The sequence below is a fragment of the Neltuma alba genome, unplaced genomic scaffold (genome assembly GCF_004799145.2).
Source record: "Neltuma alba isolate B1F8T4 unplaced genomic scaffold, ASM479914v2 tig00013611_pilon, whole genome shotgun sequence".
NCBI lineage: Eukaryota > Viridiplantae > Streptophyta > Magnoliopsida > Fabales > Fabaceae > Neltuma > Neltuma alba.
The window spans coordinates 21,359-38,265 of NW_021637801.1; the positions used below are offsets into that span (position 1 = coordinate 21,359).

The 16,907-nt window shown below is 32.6% G+C and overlaps 2 protein-coding genes across 2 annotated transcripts; both read left to right on the forward strand.

Annotated features, from left to right (window-relative positions):
* Positions 1–851: 851 nt before the first annotated feature.
* LOC114738529 (uncharacterized) lies at positions 852–5,197 on the forward strand. The gene is made up of 6 exons (XM_028926600.1): positions 852–1,114; positions 1,285–1,434; positions 1,835–1,942; positions 2,491–2,658; positions 3,288–3,670; positions 4,448–5,197. Exons 1-6 carry the CDS (start codon positions 865–867, stop codon positions 5,195–5,197), a joined length of 1,809 nt encoding a protein of 602 aa, XP_028782433.1. The 5' UTR covers positions 852–864.
* A 4,746-nt stretch (positions 5,198–9,943) lies between these two features.
* Positions 9,944–15,652, forward strand: LOC114738528 (uncharacterized). The gene is made up of 6 exons (XM_028926599.1): positions 9,944–10,544; positions 10,698–10,847; positions 11,136–11,243; positions 11,776–11,952; positions 13,494–13,879; positions 15,047–15,652. The coding sequence occupies exons 1-6, from the start codon at positions 9,944–9,946 to the stop codon at positions 15,650–15,652; spliced, it is 2,028 nt and encodes a 675-aa protein (XP_028782432.1).
* The last annotated feature ends 1,255 nt before the right edge of the window (positions 15,653–16,907 follow it).

The following is a 16,907-nucleotide window of genomic DNA, read 5'->3' on the forward strand; positions in this document are numbered from 1 at the left end:
TTAATATAAATAAAGTTGAGACTGATTTAACAAGGAAAAAAAAACTTAAAAATAGAAAAATTATAAATAGAGACCTGTTACAACATTAGTATGAGTTTTTAACAAAAACTGATAAGTAAATGACAATAATTTTTGTGAACATATCTTTGTAGGCAATTTTTTTTATTTTTAGGGTTTGTTTTTACGATTTTTCCTTTCTTAAGTTAACCATCATTTTTTTTTTTTTGGTTTTGATGAAAGGGCTAAAGTGAGTTGTGTTGCGAGGATGGGGAATATCAGCTTTGCCTGTACGGGCACGCCACCTGTGTGAGGTATAAATATAATGCTTTCTGCTTTTAATTATTCTTGTCTCTTGAACACTTTAATTTTTGGCCTTTATTCAGATTAACGCTATCCCCAAACCCCCACCTATATATGCATTTTCAGATCTGAAGCTAAATAAATAAGCACCCGAATTGTGTTTTTGTGTGTGTGCCTTGATCACTTGATTGATAAATTCTTATTATTGACCAAATGGCTTTTCCAGCTCCACGTGATGAAGGAGGAATCGAAGTTCTTCTCATGGAGACCAGGAACCTATCACGGTTCATATCGCGGCGTGATTGGCACAATGCAGTTGAATTATGTAAGCGTAATCCCAGGCTCCTGAGCCAAGGGATGGCGAACTCGAAGGACACCGCCTTGCACGTGGCCATCAACGAGAACAGAGTTGACGTCGTGGAGAAGTTGATCGTTATAATCGAGAGTACGAGAACAAACCAGGCTCTGATAGCACGAAATAACAAGGGGGAAACCCCTCTGCATTGCGCGGCCGCGAGAGGGTCCGAGCAAATGTGCGAGCTGATCCTCCGTGCAGGAGACAACATGGGTGAGGATCTGCTAGGTATTCCCAACAAGTGGGATGAGAACCCGATCTTCGTCGCGGTTGTCCATAACCGTAAACCAGCCTTCATCTACCTCTACGATGCTGCATGTAAAAAAGGAGAAGACTACTGGGACTCATATCGGTACTTGGTTATTAAAAGAGGTACTGATGGAGATGCTGATAGAGATGCTGATGCTGACGCCGATAGAGATACTGTGCTTCACTCGGCCATTAGGAGAGGGCACGTAGGTGAGCATCACTATCCTTTCACGTCACTGTTTTTTTTTCCCCCTTAAAAAATAGTGAGATTGAACTTGCGACCTCCAAATAAGCTTTGAGGCCATTAATGCTATTTCATATTCAGCAGTTATATTTAGTGACTGCTGTGACTATATATGTGTGTTGATTATTTTATATAGATTTGGCATTCTACATCATCAAAAAGTGCCCACAGCTTTCGGACGATTTCAATGCGAAGGGAGTGAGTCCTCTTGAGCTGCTGGCCAGAACACCTTCCCTGTTTAGAAGTAGCTACAACCTTTCCTGGTGGAAACATATCATATACTTTTGTAAGTGTGTGTGTGTGTATCAATATTACTCACTTGGATTCAATCACACATTAAAAAATGGGAAGAATTACAATGAGGTACTAAAGAAAAAAAATTACAAAACAAATATCAGAAGTTGTCATTTTATATTCTGGAACTTGTTATTACATGTTGTTTAGGTTGTTATTGAGACTTTTTAGTAATTATACTTCTTCCTTTGGACCTCATACATTGTAATTCTTCCTGAAAAATTTGATATAATAAATATAAGGAACTTAACCTAAATATTGTTCTTCTCTCTCTCTTTACTTAATTTTGTATATATATTCTAGCTTATTAATTAATTAACTTGGTGTGTGGGTGCATGAATTATTGATAATAAATTGAATAATGAATTTTTCCTTTTCTGGGGGCTTGCTAGGTATACAAGTTGCTGCACTGAAGTATGATCCCAATCCTAATTCTAAAACAAATCCAGATCGTAAAAGCTCCAACATTGTCAGTCCGCCTGCTGCCCATAGAAGGCATGGTATGTTGCATGCATGGTAAAAGGGCACCCAACTGCCCTTCCCTCTCTTTTACTCAGTTATACGGTGAAATAGAGTAATTGTTAAGGACAGTATTCTCTTACACAAATCAAATTATTTATTTTATATTTTTACATGTGTATCTTTCCCAATTATTCTTGATTTAGATCCTCTTCATTTATTCTAATTTATCTATCAGTGTTGCGATCGTAATTTATGCAAAATCGATTAAGTACATATAAGTTATATAAAAATTTGAATTTTAAAAACCGTACCTGAGTTATATAAATAGTTTAACTTTTTTTTTTTTAAAAGATTTTGCACAATTTATTTGGTTGTCATCTAATCATCATATATCTCTAACTGATTTAGCAGACAAAAAGGAAGAAGCGGAACCAGTGATGAACCCAAAAAACTCAGTTGTGAATAAGAAAAATTAATTTCTTAATAATCTATTATATATATAATTCCTCCAACTAATTAAGTTTCCATATCAGTGTATATATGCTTGTTTAATTTCCTGTGAATATAAAATTAATGGATGCCACAGGGAACATATTCGCCAAGATAAGGAGGGTGAAAGAGAAGTATATATGGAGTCTTCAAATATTGGATCAACTTTTGGAAAATTACTTGAATGAAGAGAACATGAAACATCCAATTGACCCTGAATCGGGTTCAGATCATGATCCATTTGAGATGCTTGCTGCATTTGGTGGTAATTCATTTTCCCCTTCTTACCAAATTCATATCATGCCTGGGGTTGGCGTGCCTCATTGCCAAAAAGAAAAAGTAAATTAACAACTAAATTTAGTTTAGTGATGAAATTTTTGCTACTGGTGACGAAATTTCGTTGCTAATCAATTAGGGAAGGCTTTTTTTTTTTTTATAACAAAATTTAAAAATTTCATTACTAATTTGCTGTTTTTTAATATCTGCTAATTTCTTAATTTTTTAATATACCTCTTGTGATATATGTGTATATATATCCTACACATTTTATTTTGTTTCATTTTCTATTCATTTTTTATTGAACATAATCTACTAAATAAAATAAAGACATTTTGATTGTCATTTTAATTATGAACTATCCAGATTGATTTTGAATGATTCGGAGTCAATTTTTTTAAAAATAATTTATTTTAATAGATGCATAATTTAAAACATATAAAATTATAACTGACACTTTATCATTAAAAATTTTAAATCTCAACCGTTCTGGTGAAATATTATTTAATTATGTCTAGTAAGTTAATAAAAAGAATGGCTTGATTGATTTCAAAATCATGATTGAATTGAATATGTAATATAGTCCTGGAATTAAATTAATTAATTAATATTGGGCAGGGGGTGGTGATCGCAGAGACAAGATTGAGAACATCACAAATAAAGCCCTGTTGGCAGCAGCAGAGACAGGCGTGATCGAGGTAGTGGATAAGATTCTGCGAAGATTCCCAGGAATCATCCCTGAAGATACTGTAGGTCCAACGAACAAGAATATACTGATGGTGGCTGTAGAGAATCAACAGGCAGAGATATTTGTGGCACTTCGACAACACTTGAAAAAAGTACCAGGGAAGCCTAACCTGTGGGACGACCTGGTTCATGCGGTGGACGATGAAAACAACAATATACTGCACATAGCAGCAAAGTACGATGAATCCTGGTCTCATGGTTGGCAAGCTTATGGTTATGCCATGCAGATGCAATGTGAAATCACGTGGTACGAGGTAAGGATAATATCCACTCTGCACTTTTAACTAATTCTCACATATTAAAAAAATAAATGACCATTTATAAAATTCAATGTTCTTGTCTTTTATTTTATTTTTTTAAATGAAAGTTTGGGCAGATTGGATTCTAGAAATTCACACATGCCTTCATGTTCAAAAATCTAAATTAAACTCATAACATTATGAATTATGTGCCAACTCCTTATAAACTAGATTAATCTTTATTAGAAATGTGTCTTTATCTTTTTATTATGACTTTTCCATATTTTCTTGTCAGTAAGTGATGCTCCCTCAAGTATTACATAGGCACGCTGGATGATTCATTGAAAAATTAGTTAAATTAATTATTTTATAAAAAAATTATATTGATTTCTCCATAATATTCCTTTCGATTATTATCCCATTAATGAACACTCCTTTTTCATGTATACAATTAGTAGGGTCATTTTCGAAAGTATGTTGACATTTAACTAGTTTTATTTAATTTTTTCAGTGTCATTAGAGTAGGTAGTTAATACGTATAATAATAAGACGAATGAGAGGGAGTCGATACCGTGCACACAAATACACTGTGCTGTCTCCTAGAGTAATACTCCCTTGACTCTTTTTTTATGAGACAAATTCACATACTTTAATTTACACAAATAAAGAAATTTAGTTGAATATCTTTAAATTAATTTCATTTTTTTTCAAATAAAGTTATTGCTTAATATATATGTGTGTGCATGCAAATAAAACAGTTTTAACTTATTCACTTGAACTATTAAATTGCAGTATGTGAAATCATTTGTGCCCTCCCACTATCTCTTCCTTAAGAACGGAAAAGGCAAAAACCCGGAACAAATATTCACTAGAGACCCCAAAGATCTGGTGGAAAAGGGCAACGCATGGCTTAAGGACACATCTCAATCTTGCCCGGTGGCGGCAGCACTGGTGGCCGGAGTTTCTGCGACGTCGAAGTCCATCCATGGCAAAACCCCGGAACAAATATTCACTAGAGACCACAAAGATCTGGTGGAAAAGGGCACCACATGGCTTAAGGACACATCTCAGTCTTGCTCGGTGGTGGCGGCGCTGGTGGCAGGAGTTTCGTTTGCGACGTCAAAGTCCATCCCTGGAAGTATCGACGCCAAAGGCAAACCAACATTAGAAGGACATCCCGCGTTTCAACTTTTCGCCATCAGCGGACTCATAGGGCTTGGATTTTCCGTCACTGCGCTTATCATGTTCCTCTCCATACTTACATCTCGAAAACAACCCATAGATTTCAAAAGGAATCTGCCATTCAAGCTTCTTCTGGGATTAAGCTCATTGTTTGTGTCCATTGCTTCCATGTTCATATCTTTCTGTGCTTCACATTTCTTCGTGGTTGAGGACAAGTTCAAGAAAGGAATCTTCCCTCTTTATGCCGTCACTTGTCTTCCTATTTCATTGTATGCCATCGCACAGTTTCCTCTTTACATGAATCTTATGAAAGCCATTGTTAAGGACGTTCCCCAATCCCAAAAATACGTCCAGTTGTGATTGATTAAATCTTTCATGTTGTTGTTTTTCTTCACAGATTTTGTGATGTTATAATAATGATTGCTTTGTGTTATTGGTTTTGTATTTGCGAATCTTACGAACAAGAACAACCTCATATATATGGATATGGATCCTCTCTATTTACAATCTCATTTTAATTTGTCTCAATTCTAAATAGTACTTGTTAGATCAATCTTATATATTACCTTCTACTCTTAATATAAAAATTAATTTGACATTTAGTTTAATCTTAAATTTGACATTCAATTTGATTTTAAATATAAGATTTCAATCCACTTCATGTCTTATATTTATCCATTTTTTGCCCAGTAGTCTTTATAGTAGTTGCATATGTTAAATATTTTATTAAATAGTAGTTCTAGTTAATACACATGATTAGCAAGGGTATTTTAGAGAAGATAATACCTATTTATTATAAATAACTAATTTAACTAATTCTTTTAATCTACTCAAATTAATCAACTAGTTTTTATAATATTACAGATCGGAGGTAGTATATAGCTTATTAATTGGACCTTCTAATGCTTAATATTGTTATTTAATATAAAAAGATAGACATTCATATTCTGATATCTTGCTGTTATAAAACAGTACAATTGTATTCTTTGTGCTTTTTTCAAGCAAAAAATATAACCAAAAATTTGGAATAATTTGAAAAATCATAAAATATATATACATATAATTGTATTGTTTCATAACCATAACATATCAGGATCAGAATCAGAATCAGAATCAGAATCTTTCTCATTCTATACAATATGTCTGGGGTTACAAGCAATATTAAATTTGCCACCTCTCATTTATAAGAGAGTTTACGCACCAATCCGCTAGGAGGGCATTGGCCACCTCATTTGTCTTAATATTTCCTCCCATGCAATTACACAGTTTCCCCTTTTAGATGAATCTTTTGAACGCCGTCGTTTTATCTGATTCCCAGATCACACAAATATGTTCATTTCGGCTGGGAAACAACCCCCCTCTTTTTCAGGTTAACGTTTTCTTTTCATTTGGCCAATATTCGATTGGTAATATTATCATTTGAACCAAGATTTTTTTAATGTTAGATAATTGATTTTCCAGCAACTACTAATATTGAAAATTTCATAATAGATCATTTAAATTTAATATTTTATAAAACTATTATTATACTCCTCCGGTCCTTAATATAGGACTCAATTCTTGAGTTAGTTTTGGTCTTAAATATGAGATTCATTTTTCATATTTATCAATTTTTTCTAAATTACCCTTATAGATACTCTCTCAACCATAATCAAATAGAAGAGGGAGATGGGGTATTAAGAAAGATGATTATGGTGTTTTAGGAAAAATGTGTCATTTTTATTATAATTAACTAACTTACCTAATCTCCTTAATCTAATCAAATTAGTTAAATGGGTCTTATATTAAAGATCAGAGGAGTAATATTTTATAAATTAATTTTTTTCCTATTTGTCCGGTACTACAATTACGAGCCATGCAGATGCATGTCAAATATTAAGTATTAAACTTGAATCATTCATTTTTTTCATAATACTTGAATCATCCATTTTTTTAATCTAAAAGTGGAGATGAGATTCTGCGGGAAAAAAAGAAGAAAGAGAAAAAGAAAATATCCTGGACCCATTGTATTATACCAAGTTTGAGAGATTTTCAATTTCACCTGTGAATAGTATAATTTATTATAAATTTAATTATATTGGAAGGGAAATTGATTGATTTTGTTAATATTAGTGAAAATGAGTACTTTTTAATCAACTTAAATAAAATAAATGCAAGAATTGCTCACCTCCACAGAGTTTATGAGGAGGATGAATCAATAACAATGTCCGTAAAAAAATTTTTTGAGAAAGAAATAAAAAAAATTCTTTATAATAATTTTTGCATGATCACCGTGAACGTGCAAACATGCTTTCCTCTGCAATTACCATGACACTACATGCACGAGGTTTTATCGTATTTACTCCAAGCTCAATTAGAAGTAGATGATGCCTGCGGCAAGGGCGGCGGGTACGGCAACGGTAGAAATCGGAGTATAGATGCGTCGCTGGACCCTGAAGCAGTAGAATCGAAGGCACCGGGAGGCACAGGTCCGCCCAAAGGAGCGGCGACGACGCCGTCAGGGGAATCGGCAGCTTCTAGGACTCCGATGGCTCCATCGGTCAGAGGCTCAGCGAGGTCGGTCTGGGAGTTGTTACCATTAGAGGAAGACAGAGCTGGAGTGGAATCGGCTTCCACGACGGCAAAAGCCTGAACGACGGCGAGCAAGAGGAAAGCGAGGACCACAACCTGACGAGCACTTTCATATTCTAGGGAGTGAGATATAACCATATTTATTATAAATTTAAAATTAAATAATTGACCAAATTTTTTTAACCCACCTAAATTAATTAACTGAATCTTTTATTTTAGGAGTTGTTTGGTTTCTCCAAAAATGGTTTTAAAAACACTTTCATGTAAATCAAGATAAAACTCCTCTTATATATTGTAAAATTACTTTTAAAATTATGGTTTGTTTTCTAATCAAACATCCCTAAAAATGAAAGGAACATTAAAATTATGAGGAGTAAAAAAGTAATAGATTACTTTTACATGACATCTTATCATTTGGACACAAAAAAAGTCTTCTATATAGGACACATTATATACCGGCCGGATCATGCATCAATATATGCATTTATTCTATCTTCTTGTTTCTCTTCGGTTTCTCATAAAATTTTAGCATATGCTCTCTCTTGCCCATAATATAAGTAATTTTTATAAAAATTTATTGGTCTACAATATACTTTTTATTATAATTGAACAATATTTGATCCTAGATATAAGTCATCAATTAACTCAATAATTGCTATTTTTCAAACCTACTCTTGTTTCTGGTAAGGAAAAAAACCATACTCTTTTTATTAATTACGTTTAGTGTTAATATGGTCATCAGACTCTGTATTTCTCGGTCTAGTACATCATTTAAGCTGGAAATAAACTTGAAAAAAAATTTAATTTAGGACAAGTTTAATACTTTAACTGTTATTATTTCTTTGTATGTGAGAATTAGGAAGTGTTGGGGTAGAAATCAAACCATTATCTTAAAAATAATTTTACAACATACAAAGTAAGCATGCGAGATGAATTTTATTTTGATTTGCATGAAAATATTTTTTAAAAGTATTTTTTGGATTTTCAAACACCCCCAGTGAAAAATACGCTATAGAGAAGACTAGAAGGAGTACTAAACCACTTAGAGAATAATTCATTTTATTTGTCAATTTTGCCCCTATAATTATACCTAAATATTACTTTTTATATTTTTTCCTCTTTCACGGCCTCATTTAATATGAATAAATTTGGGGGAAAAATAAATTTGAGACTGATTTAATAAGTTAACCATTATTCTTTGGTTTTTTTGATGAAACGGTTAAAGGGAATTATACTGTGAGGATGGGGAATATCAGCATTGCCTGTAGGGTCACGCCACTTGGGTGAGGTATAGATATAATGCTTTCTGCTTTTAATTATTCTTGTCTCTTAAACACTTTAATTTTTAACCTTTATTCAGAATAACGTTATCCCCAAACCCCCACCTATATATATTTTCAGATCTGAAGCTAAATAAATAAGCAATTTAATTGTGTTCGTGTGTGTGTCTTGATCACTTGATTGATAAATTCTCATTATTGACCAAATGGATTTTCCATTTCCACTTGGTGATCAAGAGAGTAGCAGTGATGAAGGAAGAATCGAAGTTCTTCGCATGGAGGCCAGGAACCTATCACGGTTCATATTTATCAATTTTGGCTCCGCAATTAATGTTTAAATATGGCTCTTTATATTGTTTTCCTCCTTCACAACCTCATTTAACATGAATAAATTTGAAAAAAAAAATAAATTTGAGACTGATTTAATAAGCTAACCGTTATTCTTTGGTTTTGATGGAATGGTTAAAGGGAATTATACTGTGAGGATAGGGAATATCAGCTTTGCCTGTAGGGGCAGGCCACTTGTGTGAGGTATAAATATAATGCTTTCTGCTTTGAGTTATTCTTGTCTCTTAAACACTTTAATTTTTAGCCTTTATTCAGAATAACGCTATCCCCAAACCCCCACCTATATATATTTTCAGATCTGAAGCTAAATAAATAGGTAGTCTAATCGTGTTTGTGTGTGTCTTGATCACTTGATTGATAAATTCTTATTATTGACTAAATGGATTTTCCATTTCCACGTGGTCATGAAGAGAGTGGCAGTGATGAAGGAGGAATCGAAGTTCTTCTCATGGAGACCAGGAACCTAACACGTTTCATATTTATCAATTTTGGCTCCGCAATTAATGTTTAAATATGGCTCTTTATATTGTTTTCCTCCTTCACAACCTCATTTAACATGAATAAATTTGAAAAAAAAAATTTGAGACTGATTTAATAAGCTAACCGTTATTCTTTGGTTTTGAAGAAATGGTTAAAGTGAATTATACTGTGAGGATTGGGAATATCAGCTTTGCATGTAGGGGCACGTACGCCACTTGTGTGGGGTATAAATAGAATGCTTTCTGCTTTTAATTATTCTTGTCTCTTAAACACTTTAATTTTTAGCCTTTATTCAGAATAACGCTATCCCCAAATTAAACCCCCACTTATATATATTTTCAGATCTGAAGCGAAATAAACAAGCAATTTAATTGTGTTTTTGTGTGTGTCTTGATCACTTCATTGATAAATTCTCATTATTGACCAAATGGATTGTCCATTTCCACTTGGTGATCAAGAGAGTAGCAGTGATGAAGGAAGAACAAGCTTAGCTCTTCGCATGGAGACCAGGAAACTATCACGGTTCATATCGCAGCCTGAATGGGACGAGGCAGTTGAATTATGTAAGAGTAATCCGAGGCTCCTGAGCCAAAGGATGGCGAACTCGAAGGACACTGCCTTGCATGTGGCCATCGACGAGAACAGAGACGACATTGTGGAGAAGTTGATCGGTATAATCGAGAGTACGAGAACATACCAGGCTCTGAAAGCACAGAATAACAACAAGGAAACCCCTCTGCATCGCGCGGCCGCGAGAGGGTCCGAGCAAATGTGCGAGCTGATCCTCCGTGCAGGAGACAACATGGGTGAGGATCTGCTAGGTATTCCCAACAAGTGGTATGAGAACCCGATCTTCGTCGCCGTTGTCCATGACCATAAACCAGCCTTCATCTGCCTCTTTGATGCTGCACGTAAAAAAGGGGAAGACTCATGGGATTTGTATCGATACTTGGCTATTATTGACCCCCATGGTGGAGATACTGATGGAAATACTGTGCTTCACTCGGCCATTAGGAGAGAGCACTTAGGTGAGCATCACTATCCTTCCACGTGTCGTCTTTTTTGCGGAAAAAAAATAGTGAGATTGAACCTGCGAACTCTCACTTTTATGTCAACAAGCCATGAGGCCATTAATGTTAGTGGCTCCTGTGACGATAAATATATGTATTGATTTTATATAGATTTGGCATTCTGCATCATCAAAAAGTGCCCAGAGCTTTCGCACAGCTTCAATGCGAAGGGAGTGAGTCCTCTTGAGCTGCTGGCCAGAACACCTTCTGCGTTTAGAAGTAGCTACAACCTTTCCTGGTGGAAACATATCATATACTTCTGTAAGTATGTGGGTGTGTATAATCATACATACATACATACATACATATAAATATTACTCGCTCGGATTCAATCACATATGGCCATGTGTCATATTAAAAAAATTGACATAACATATATAAAGAACTTAACATAAATATCGTGCTTCTCTCTCTATTCATGTACTAGTATATACTATATACATTCTGCTAACTTATTAATTAGTTAACTTGGCGGGTGGGTGGATGGGTGGCATGAATTATTGATAATAAATTGGATAATGAATTTTTCCTTTTCTGGGGGCTTGCTAGGTATACAAGTTGCTCCACTGAAGTATGATCCCAATCCTACTTCTAAAACAAATCCAGATCGTAAAAGCTCCAACATTGTCAGTCCGCCTTCTGCCCATAGAAGGCATGGTATGTTGCATGCATGGTAAAAGGGCACCCAACTGCCCTTCCCTCTCTTTTACTCAGTTATACGGTGAAATAACTACTAAGGATAGTATTTTTTTAACACAACTCAAATCATATATTTTATATTTTCACATGTGTATGTTTCCCAATTATTCATGATTTAGATCCTCTTCATTTACGTATCTAATTTATCTACCAGTGTCGCGAACGTAATTTATGCAAAATTGATTAAGTACATATAAGTTATATAAAAATTTGAATTTTAACTGAGTTATATAACTAGTTTAACCTTCTTTTTTTTTTTTTAAGATTTTGTACGATTTATTTGGTTGTCATCTAGTCATCATGTATCTCTATCTGATTTAGCAGAAAAAAAGGAAGAAGCGGAAGCAGTGATGAACCCGAAAAACTCAGTTGTGATTCTTAATAATCTATTTTATTTATATATATAATTCCTCCAACTAATTAAGTTTCCATATCAGTGTATATATACTTGTTTAATTTCCTGTGAATATAAAATCAATGCATGCCACAGGGAACAGATTCGCCAAGGTAAAGAGGGTGAAAGAGAAGTATGTATGGAGTCTTCAAATATTGGATCAACTTTTGGAAAATTACTCGAATTACTTGAATGAAGGGATCATGAAACATGCAATTGACGTTGAATCGGGTGCAGATCATGGTCCATTTGAGATGTTTGCTAGATTTGGTGGTAATTCATTTTCCCCTTCTTACCAAACTCATATCATACCTGGGGTTGGTGTGCCTCATTGCCAAAGAGAAAAAGTAAATTAACAACTGAATTCAGTGATGAAATTTTTGTTACTAATGAATTTAATCAGTGACGAAATTTCGTTACTAATCAATTAGGGAAGAGCTTTTTTATAACAAAATTTGAAAAATTCATTACTAATTTGCTGTTTTTTAATATCTGCTAATTTCTTAATTTTCAAATATACCTCTTGTGATATATGTATATATATACTACACATTTTATTGTACTTTCTATTCATTTTTTATTGAAGGTGATCTACTAGATAAAGTAAAGACAGTTTGATTTCTTACTACGAGCACATTCCATACTCATTAGAAGGTGAGTGTTCATTATAATATAAACCACCCAAATTGATTTTGAATGGTTTAGATTCAAATTTTTTAAAATAGTTTATTTTAATAGATGCATAATTTAAAGTATATAAAATTATAACTGACATTTAAATCTATCATTAAAACTTTTAAATCTCAACTGCTCTGGTGAAATATTATTTAATTATGTCTAGTAAGTTAATAAAAAGAATGGCTTGATTGATTTCAAAATCATGATTGAATTTAATATATAGAGTAAAATACTCTAACGACCCCTCAGTTTTATCTTAATTACATAGACATCCCCCTATTTTGAAAACCTATATAGACTTCCCTTAAAATTAAAATACAGGTTACACTAACTCTCTTGTATAACTGATATTTTATTCCCATCTATCTAAACGGTTAGTTAACTGTTAATTGTAACTTTTTAAGTTCTTTTTTTTTAACCAAAATACGTCTCTTTATCATAAGAATTAATTAAACACTTATATTCCTAAAAAAAATGTGCAACCAAAAACTGCTTTTAATACATGAATTTTCAAACTTTTTAATATATTATAAAATTTATTAATTTTGAATTTATTGTAAAATTTTATAATTTTAATTTTTCATCATATTTTAAATTTCTTTATTTTATTTTTTAAATGGTTAAAAATATATATCAAGCACATATTTTTACTCACTTTATAGTATAAACTATGTAAGTTTGATAGATTGTGTAAGTCATTTGAATCTATAATTTAAAATTGTTTTTTTTTACCTGCTATAATTTAAAATTGTTAAACACATTTTTTTGTACAAACATTTATAAACACATTAAGTTTAGATTGAAAACATTAAGCAAATAACTATTTGCAAAAATAAGAAAATAAAATAAGGAAAAATAAAATAAAATATAGTTTAATATAAATTTTGGGATTGATTAGAATGGGGTAAAATAGTAAATAAAATTTATTTTAATATAAATTTTAATTAAAAATTATGTTTTTAGAATCTTTTGAGAATATTCTTAACGGTGTTAACATATTGGACTAAACTGTATGTTTTTAAAATAAAAAGGAGGTTTGTGTAATTAAGGTATAACTGAAGAGTTGTTAATGTATTTTACTCTAATATATAATGTATACCTGGGATTAAAGGAATTAATTAATTAATATTGGGCAGTTGGTGATGATCACAAACACAAGGTTAATGAGATAACAAATAAAGCCCTGCTGGCGGCAGCAGAGACAGGTGTGATAGAAGTAGTAGATAAGATTCGACAAACATTCCAACAACAAATCATCCCCAGACATACCGTAGGATCAACGAAAAGGAATATACTGATGGTGGCTGTGGAGAATCAGCAGGCACAGACATTTGTGGCACTTCGACAATACTTGAAAAATGTACGAGGGAAGCCCAACCTGTCGGACGACCTGGTTCATGCGGTGGACGATGAAAACAACACTATACTGCACATAGCAGCAAAGTACGATGAATCCTTGTCTCATGGCTGGCAAGCTATTGGTCATGCCATGCAGATGCAATGTGAAGTCACGTGGTACGAGGTAACTATGATACCCACTCTGCACTTTTAACTAATTCTCAGGTGCTAAAAAAATAAATGACCATTTATAAAATTCAATGTTCTTGTCTTTTTTTTTTTTTAAATGAAAGTTTGGGCAGATTGGATTCTAGAAATTCACACATGTCTTCATGTTCAAAATCTAAATTAAACTCGTAACATTGTAAATTATGAGCCAATTCCTTATAAACTAGATCAATCTTTGTTAGAAATGTGTCTTCGTCTTTTTATTATGATTTTTCCATATTTTCTTGTCAATAAGTGATGCTCCCTCAGGTATTAAATAGGCACGCTGGATAATTGATTGAAAAATTAGTTAAATTAATTATTTTATAAAAAATTATACTGGTTTCTCTATAATATTTCTTTTGATTATTATCCCATTAATGAAAACACCTTTTTCATGTATACAATTAGTAGGAAATAATTTGAAAAAAAAAATTAAAAATTTAGGAGAAAAAATAAATTAAGCTATCGTATTATATTTAAAATCAAAACAAATTTTTATATTTAAGACTAGATAGAGTACCAATTAACGGGTCATTTTGGAAAGTATATTAACATTTAATTTAACTAGCTTTATTGAATTTAATTTTTTCAGTGTCATTAGAGTAACGTAGTTAATAAGTATAATAAGAAGACGAATGAGAGGGAGTAGATACCATGCACAAAAATACACTATGCTGTCTCATAGAATAATACTCCCTTGACTCTTTTTCTATGAGACAAATTCACATACTTTACACAAATAAAGAAATTTAGTTGAATATCTTTAAATTAATTTTATTTTTCAAATAAAATTATTACTACCCCACCTACCTCCGGTCCTTAATATATGACCTTATTAAACTTTTATTTTGGTCCTAGATATAAGACCCCAATTCACTTTATCTCTAATATTTATGCATTTTTTAAAGTAGTCTTTCTAATAATAATAGTTCTTGTTAACACACTTAATTAGCAAGGATATTTTAGAAAAGACAATACATATTTATTACAAATAACTAACTTAACTTATTTCTTTAATCTTTTCAAATTAGTCAACTAGCTGATATAACTAAGACTGGATGTAGTACTTAATATATATGTGTGTAGGCGCGCGCGCAAATAAAACAGTTTTAACTTATGCACTTAAAGTATTAAATTGCAGTATGTGAAATCATTTGTGCCCTCCCACTATCTTTTCCTTAAGAACGAAAAAGGCGAAAGCCCGGAACAAATATTCGCTAGAGACCACAAAGATCTGGTGGAAAAGGGCAACACATGGCTTAAGGACACATCTCAATCTTGCTCGGTGGTGGCAGCGCTGGTGGCCGGAGTTTCGTTCGCCACATCAAAGTCCGTCCCTGGAAGTATCGACGCCAAAGGCAAACCAACATTAGAAGGACATCCCGCGTTTCAACTTTTCGCCATCAGCGGACTCATAGGACTCGGATTTTCCGTCACTGCGCTCATCATGTTCCTCTCCATACTTACATCTCGAAAACAACCCATAGATTTCAAAAGGAATCTGCCATTCAAGCTTCTTCTGGGATTAAGCTCATTGTTCGTGTCCATTGCTTGCATGTTCATATCTTTCTGTGCTTCACATTTCTTCGTGCTTGAGGACAAGTTCAAGAAAGGAATCGTCCCTCTTTATGCCGTCGCTTGTCTGCCTATTTCATTCTATGCCATGGCACAGTTTCCTCTTTACATGAATCTTATGATAGCCATTGTTAAGGACGTTCCCCAATCCCGAAAATCTGTCCAGTTGTGATTGATTAAATCTTTCATGTTGTTATTTTTCTTCACAGATTTTGTGATGTTATAATAATGATTGCTTTGTGTTATTGGTTCTGGTTTGTATTTGTGAATCTTATGATCAAGAAAAACCTCATATATATATATATATATATATATAGATCCCTTCTATTTACAGTCTCACTTTAATTTTGCCTCGATTCTAAGTTATACTTTTTGGATCAATTTTATATATTACTTTCCTCTTCTTAATATAAAATTAGTTTGACATTTAGTTTAATCGTAAATTCGACATTCAATTTGATTTTAAATATGAGATCTTAATCCACTTTATATCTTATATTTATCCATTTTTTGTCAAGTAGTCTTATAGTAATTGCATATGTTAAATGTTTTATTAAATAATAGTTATAATTAATATATATGATTAGCAAGGGTATTTTAGAAAAGACAATACCTATTTATTACAAATGACTAACTTAACTAATTTTTTTTAATCCACTCAAATTAATTAACTAGTTTTTATAATATTTCAGATCGGAGGTAGCATATAGCTTATTAATTGGACCTTTATCTGATGCTTAATATTGTTAATTAATATAAAATGATAGATATTCATATTCTGATGTCTTGCTGTTATAAAACAGTACAATTATATTGTATTCTTTGCGATTTGTTCAAGCAAAAAATATAACGACAAATTTGGAATAATTTGAAAAATCATATATATATATATATATAATGTATGGTTTCATAACCATAACATACCAGAATCAGAATCAGAATGTTTCTCATTCTACACATATGTCGGAGGTTGCAAGGATATTAAATTTGCCACCTCTCATTTATAAGAGAGTTTACATGCCACTCCACTATGAGGCCATTGGCCACCTCATTTGTCTTTTATTTTCCTTCCATGCAATTGACAACAGGTTTCCCCCTTTTACATGAATCTTTGAACGCCGTCGTTTTAATCTGATTCCCAGATCACACAAATATGTCCATTTCCGCTGGGAAACCCCCCCTTTCAGATTAGCGTTTTCTTTTCATTTGCCAACATTCGATTGGTAGAGTATTATCATTTGAACCAAGATTTTTTTTAATGTTAGATAATTGATTTTCCATCATCTACTAATATTGAAAATTTCACAATAGATATTTAAATTTAATATTTTATAAAAACTTATTATAATATTTTATAAATGAATTTTCTCCCTATTTGTCTGGTATTACAATTATGAGCCATGCAGATGCACGTCAAATATTAAGTA

Coding starts and splice junctions, on each gene's coding strand:
- LOC114738528 (XM_028926599.1), top strand. CDS start 9,944: ATGGATTGTCCATTTCCACTTGGTGATCAAGAGAGTAGCAGTGATGAA. Junction 10,545..10,697: donor CATTAGGAGAGAGCACTTAG/GTGAGCATCACT, acceptor GATTTTATATAG/ATTTGGCATTCTGCATCATC. Junction 10,848..11,135: donor GAAACATATCATATACTTCT/GTAAGTATGTGG, acceptor GGGGCTTGCTAG/GTATACAAGTTGCTCCACTG.
- LOC114738529 (XM_028926600.1), top strand. CDS start 865: ATGGGTGAGGATCTGCTAGGTATTCCCAACAAGTGGGATGAGAACCCG. Junction 1,943..2,490: donor TGCTGCCCATAGAAGGCATG/GTATGTTGCATG, acceptor TGGATGCCACAG/GGAACATATTCGCCAAGATA. Junction 2,659..3,287: donor GATGCTTGCTGCATTTGGTG/GTAATTCATTTT, acceptor AATATTGGGCAG/GGGGTGGTGATCGCAGAGAC.